The sequence below is a fragment of the Perna viridis genome, chromosome 7, assembly GCF_037379345.1.
Source record: "Perna viridis isolate PV_CMFRI_1.1 ecotype Kerala chromosome 7, ASM3737934v1, whole genome shotgun sequence".
Classification (NCBI taxonomy): Eukaryota; Metazoa; Mollusca; class Bivalvia; order Mytilida; family Mytilidae; genus Perna; species Perna viridis.
In genome coordinates, this window is record NC_142451.1 from 8408734 (window position 1) to 8414980 (window position 6247).

Genomic DNA, 6247 nt, shown 5'->3' on the forward strand with positions numbered 1-6247 from the left:
TAAGATAATACATAGCTTCCTTTTTTAGGGCCGCTAAATGTTAACTCAATGAATAACCGAATAGTGACAAGGATACTTTATTAATCAATGGTAATGATTTTAATCTTAAAGTGCAGATATAAGAAGAAAGGAATTCAAGCACAAAAGTTTCAAATATCCGATATATCGGACGTAAAATGTAGAATAGAAATAGGACATTTTTGTGACCGTAATTTTTAAAGTATATGCTTCTAAGACTACGTTTGTGTCGTGCAAAAAGGCCCCTGTCTTTATTTTGTTTTAAGATCTTTTTGATATCACCCATAGATGTAAACTTTTTTTTCCTTTGTCATTTTTGGTTGTTCATATAAATCCGCCAAAACTGGCTGAAAAGTTAACAAAAACGCAAGCCTTTTGACTATTTTGTTTTCTTGTTTAACTGTGCATCATCTTAAATCTTATCATCTGTCTTATGAAAACATGAATAAAAACGTTTGACCTTTATTACCTTTACCCTTATGTCAAGACATGAAAACCTAAAGGAATGCATAAAACAAAAAAAAAGCAAACACAAAAACAAAAACAAACAAAAACAAACTAACTAACAAACAAAAACAAACAAACTAACAAACAAAAAAGAAAAAAAAACATTTAATTGACGTTCGTCAAACACAAAACAAAAATATCAATAAACAACAAACAAAAACAATATATACATGAACATGCCTTCTGTAACAAAGTTCTAGGTAGACGAATGTCAGATCCGTTAAAGAAGACGTTGTTTACAAATTTTGAAATGGAAGAATTTGAGTTTCTCGTGCTTGTTTTGACGCGCGGAAATATAATTTTGTTGTAGAGGATCTTTCGAGTATTTTTCATTGTAAGTATTTCGTCCAGTCATTAACAGAATTCTTTTTAACAATTCGTTTTCATGATAGGTTATTTCAAACTTTATCTCCAACAATTTCACACGAATATCTTACTGTTATCATTAATAAATATTTTCTTTATATTTGTATCATCGTGACATTTGACTTATAATCAATTTAATACCAACTAATTTTCTTACTTGCAGAAAACGTATTGCCACCGCAATACTCCGTAAACTAGTGAATGTTTGCTAAATATGCGACGGAGATTGACTCTGGAGATATGTATAGAAAACATAAACGGTTAATAAACTTATTTTCAGTAAAAATTGGCAATGCAATGTTTTCTAATCATAAAAAAAACTTATTCATTGTAAGTAGAAAACAAATGAAACTAATAGCAAAGGGGCTGTCACTTGGTATTAAGAATTTAATACTTTTATTTTTATTACTTTTTAAAAGGATGAGCTAAACAGACATATTGATTTTTTGGCCATTAAAGGATAATGAAATCCCGGAGAATAGATAATCCCTGATCAAAATATGAAATTTAAAATATAATTATAGAATAGTAATAGTTTTTTATTTCATTAAATTGAGTAAAAATAAAATGGCTAAAAGGCTCTGAAATGTCATTTTGCGAATTGATGTTCACATTATTTACTTTTCGTGAACTCGAACGGAACGCTTGCATTATGTTTTCTGCTTGAAAGTGTGGGCGGTTAGGCATTATACCTTCTATGACTAAATCCTGAAATTTTACGCTGAGAAATAACTTAATGGCTTAAGCCTGACCATCCTGAACACCACTACAATCACGTAATGACTTAAAATAGAGCAAATAGTCTGAAAACACTCACTCCATGTTGCTATTTATACTTAGGTTTATTGTTACCCCGAACGTTAATTACTTAAAATAGAAGACTTTGAAATTCACTACTGAAAAATTAAATCCTTTCTGTGTTATGTGGAAGAAATCAACTGTCGGCATTTTGTACTTTCCCAGCTATAATTAGTATGTGCTTTCAAAATAACAGAGCATGTATATCTAGGTTGTGAATTTGTCTAATTTCGTGTGTGGCATTGTCAATTACCTCATCCTATGATTAAAGAACAAAGTGCAGCATTTTGTTTGAGTCATTTTGCTTTTGGTTCCTTTTTATCTTTGACCTTTTTGTTTTATCATCAACTTTTCAAACAATACAGGGATTGCAGTGACATTTTGCATAGTGCTGATTTTATGGTACCACTTGTATATTTTTTGCAATTTTGAAATAAGTGAAATAGACTGTGGCAGATTTTTTTTCACTTTTTTTCATTGATTTCAGTACTTTAGTACACACAAACCAAACACACCATTTACCTATTGCAACAACATCCCTTCAAATATAACGGAATAAAATACAGTATTAAAAAACAATACAGTAATCTGTATCACATCCCCCACGAATAACAGAATAAACTTCAGCAACTGCAACACATCTAACAAAGGATAACGGAATACAATTCAGCAATCTGAAACACATCACCCAAGGATTACGGAATACAATATCGCAATCTGCAACAACACCCCCAAAGAATAACGGAATAAAATTCAGCAACTGCAACACATCCCCATAATAATTACGGAATACAACACAGCAATCTGCAACACATCCAAACAAGAATAACGAAATAGAATAAAGCAACCGGTAACCCATTCCCCCCAAAACAGAATAAAATACAGCAATCTGAAATACATCCAACCAAGAATAACGGAATAAAATACAGCAATCTGCAACAACATAGCCCCAAAAATTACGGAATACAATAGAGCAATTCAATCTAAAATACACACCCAAAGACAACGAAATACATTCAGCAATCTGCAACAACATCTCACCCAAGAATATATGAATACAATAAAGCAATCGACATAACCGCCCCCCCCCCAAAAAAAAAAAAAAAAAAAATTAAAACAGAATAAAATACAGCAATCTGAAACACCTCCAACCAAGAAATTTGGAATAAAATACAAAATTCTGAAACAAATCCCCAAAAATAACGGAATGCAATACAGCAATCTGTGACACAGCTAACCAAGAATAACGAAATAAAATACAGAAATCTGCAACATATGGTCCTATTAAACTTATTTGGGTGTTTGAAAAACATTTTAAAAAATTGAATACACATTTCATTTTCTACTGAGACTTTTTTGATTTATTACCTTTGTATACAGTAATTTTGTATGGCTTTTTATGTACATTTAAGAACTTGTTCTTTGTCCTATCCGCTACTATCTACTGATCTTACCAATGTGAAAGAGTTGAATTAAAAATTAAGATAAGAAATTATAATTATCCTTGACAGCTAGATGCTTAACCATATCAGAAATGTCATTTTTTAGTTTGGATCATAACTTTGTTGAATTTCTTTAAAGGTGAGATCCATATAAAAACGAAAATATCATAAAAACTATCTTCATAAGGTATGTTAATGATCAAATAATGACTTACTATGATGTGCTGTAAAATGGGAAACTTTAACATCTATTTCAAATCAATGATTTATTCTGATTAAACAGCGGTGAATCAACAGCGGTGAATTAACTTGCATTACTAGAATACCGTAAACCTATTTCCCAAACTAAACTAAATTTTCAATGATTCGTTTAATGAATTATTAATTATTACCGGAAACAATACAGTAGATGACCTTTTAAAGAAAATCCGCTGGCCAGAAATGTGCACATTTCTATGATGTGTTTTTGTGCTTTTAATGTCCAAAAGCGTTTGACGCTTGCACCATCCAAATAAATCATTTACAACTGTTTTTTTCCAAGTGATGAAAACACCTCAAATGATGTTAAAAGTTGTCTAAACATATTTTTAAGGGAGAAAAAAAAGAATGAAAAAAAAACACGCAGTTACTTTATGGTTATCTACATAAAAATTCAATAATGTGGATACAGATTATTTTTGGTGAATTATTTTTCCTGTAAATTACCTGTTACTGTATTGTTTTAATCTTTCTGCAATAACAAACTTAGTTAATCAGTAATTGGTTTTTTTTCTGTAGCATTCATCGTTAGATAAACAGCATCAATTATATGATAAAATACCACCAATATTGAAGAATAAAGTACCATTTTGAATTGCCTTTATTGTATACATGAATCAAGAAAACAAAACAATACAAAACAAAAATTTAAAAATAAATTATTTTTTCAGAAACATCTTCGTATCAAAATCATGACATTTCGTTTATCAAAATGATGTTTTAAATTTTTCCGATTGAGCTAATAACTACATACCCAATTATTGACGGTTTCCATTTGAAGAATTCCACTTTATCTGTTTATTTAAGAAATATTCACAGCAAGAAACTGCAACCATATCCAATTTAATTATCAATAGTCATTTGTTCTAAAAAGGTCCTCCCCCGCTTACGTAAATACATATACTGCCGATGACATCGTCATGTCAAAACATTAGTATTTTAATAAAAGTTAAATGCCATGTTAAAATATTTATCATTCGGTCGTGTTCCCGATGGCCTGGCGAACGACTTTATCGTCCAATCGGGAGTCTCTATATCGTTTTCATAGACAAAAGATAGCATAACTTCATGATTAGTAATCTCTTGATTAATTAGATATGCATCGGGACTGTTTTTGGAAATGAAAACTCTATATTGATAAGGACTAATTAGTTTTATTGGAAATATGTAGACAATTGACAAAATATGTTACTGCTCGCTCTGTGTATAGAAACATTATAGACGTCAAAATATATTAACAAAAACGCATTTGTTCATTCAATTACCATCAAATTGCTTTAAAAAAATGCAGTTGTATTCTCAAACTCCGAATTTGTCTGATGAAACATACATTATCCGACCGACATATCCAATGAGAGAAAGTATGGTTATGATAAAAATCATAAATGATAAAGTCAATCCCTTTTGCATTGGTGGAATATTTCGTGTTTGTTACTTTCTTACAATATATCGTAGCCACATACTTATAAACTTTTCGTAACACTGAGTGTGTCTTTCTGTGTGAGTATAATAGTTATACAATTTCAAAATTACATTGTAATCAATTCTTTGACATTTAATATAGAACGAAACAACCTATGCACAATGATTTGAAGATTTCCGGATTTTTTATTACTTTGCCAATTCCTATGAATTAATTTATACATTGGCAGTCATGTGAGCAGCTCTTTGGAAATGAATGATAATACGTTTAAATGCCTCATTGTTGCAGTTACTCCTTCAGTAAACAACATAGCTTGTTGATTTAAAAAAAATATAATTTTTATTACATCATAAATTATATTAAATAGTATTTTAAAAGTGGAATTTTTTAAAATGCATGATACATTAATTATATAAAAACAATGATTTTTAATCACAGGTACACCAAAGTGGTTACTTCTAAACATATCTTGGTATAAAGCAAACTTTCGCACGATAATAATGTCATTAAAATTACAGACCACCGATTCCACAAATGAGCATTTGGAACGTACGTAAAAATAGTCCTAAGCAGAAATTACCCGTCAAAGTGCCGTGGAAAAAGTTCTCATTTTATTTTAAATTGTTTCGGAGAGGAAAACATTCTGTACATTTTATAAGTGCATTTTGCTTCTTGTGATCTAAAGCCTTATCTCCATAATGATTTCTAAATATACTCGTATCTTGTGAAAACACCGGGATTTCCCATGCTATTTATAGACCCTTTACTTCTGGTGACCAGTACTGCACTGCAAGTCTGCTAACCCCACATGCCATTCTAAGGATTGTAAGCTGACATATGATATAATCCTGCTAATTAATAATCCTATGCAGGTTTAAGTTAAGGTAAAGTTCAGAGAAGCCATTGTTGTGAAATCAGCATTAAAACTGTTTTTAATTTAAATTTAGATTTAAAAAAAAATAAAAGAAGTGGAATTAGTGTACCACATTTTAATACTTGTATTCACCAAATTGTTTTTGCCTATTTACTGCATAAATAGGTACGTCAAAACAATTAATGGCAAAATATTGTGAATGAAACTCATAAATTTTATAGATCTCTCTCTCTCTCTCTCTCTCTCTCTCTGATGACACCGCCTGCACAAAGTCCAGCGCCTTAGACCACTGGGCCAGCTTGGCTATATAAAAATGTAGCTTTCGCTTGCCGGGTCAAACCTCCTCGTAGGATTAATCTAGAGCTAAAACTTAGTACACGGTGTTGTTATGCAGGATAGAGAATCGAATTAACGAAACTGTCCTAAATATATATGATAGGTTTGCTTATTAACATTAAGTTTAACATAATAAAAGATGTCCTTAAAGGAATCCTGTTTAATGCATGTTATTTTCTTGCGATTCGAATGTTTGCATTGTGAAGTTTTTTTGTTTGTTTGTTT

The 6247-nt window shown here is 30.6% G+C and overlaps 1 protein-coding gene across 1 annotated transcript in view; it reads right to left on the reverse strand.

The window, feature by feature from the left end:
* Positions 1-4327, reverse strand: part of LOC148611190 (uncharacterized) — a 33379-nt gene extending 29052 nt beyond the window's left edge. Inside the window, exon 1 of the mRNA XM_088595277.1 lies at positions 4144-4327. Coding sequence (XP_088451403.1) covers positions 4144-4164 — 21 coding nt within the window. The 5' untranslated portion in view covers positions 4165-4327. The remainder of the gene's footprint in view (positions 1-4143) is intronic.
* Between the last annotated feature and the right edge of the window lie 1920 nt (positions 4328-6247).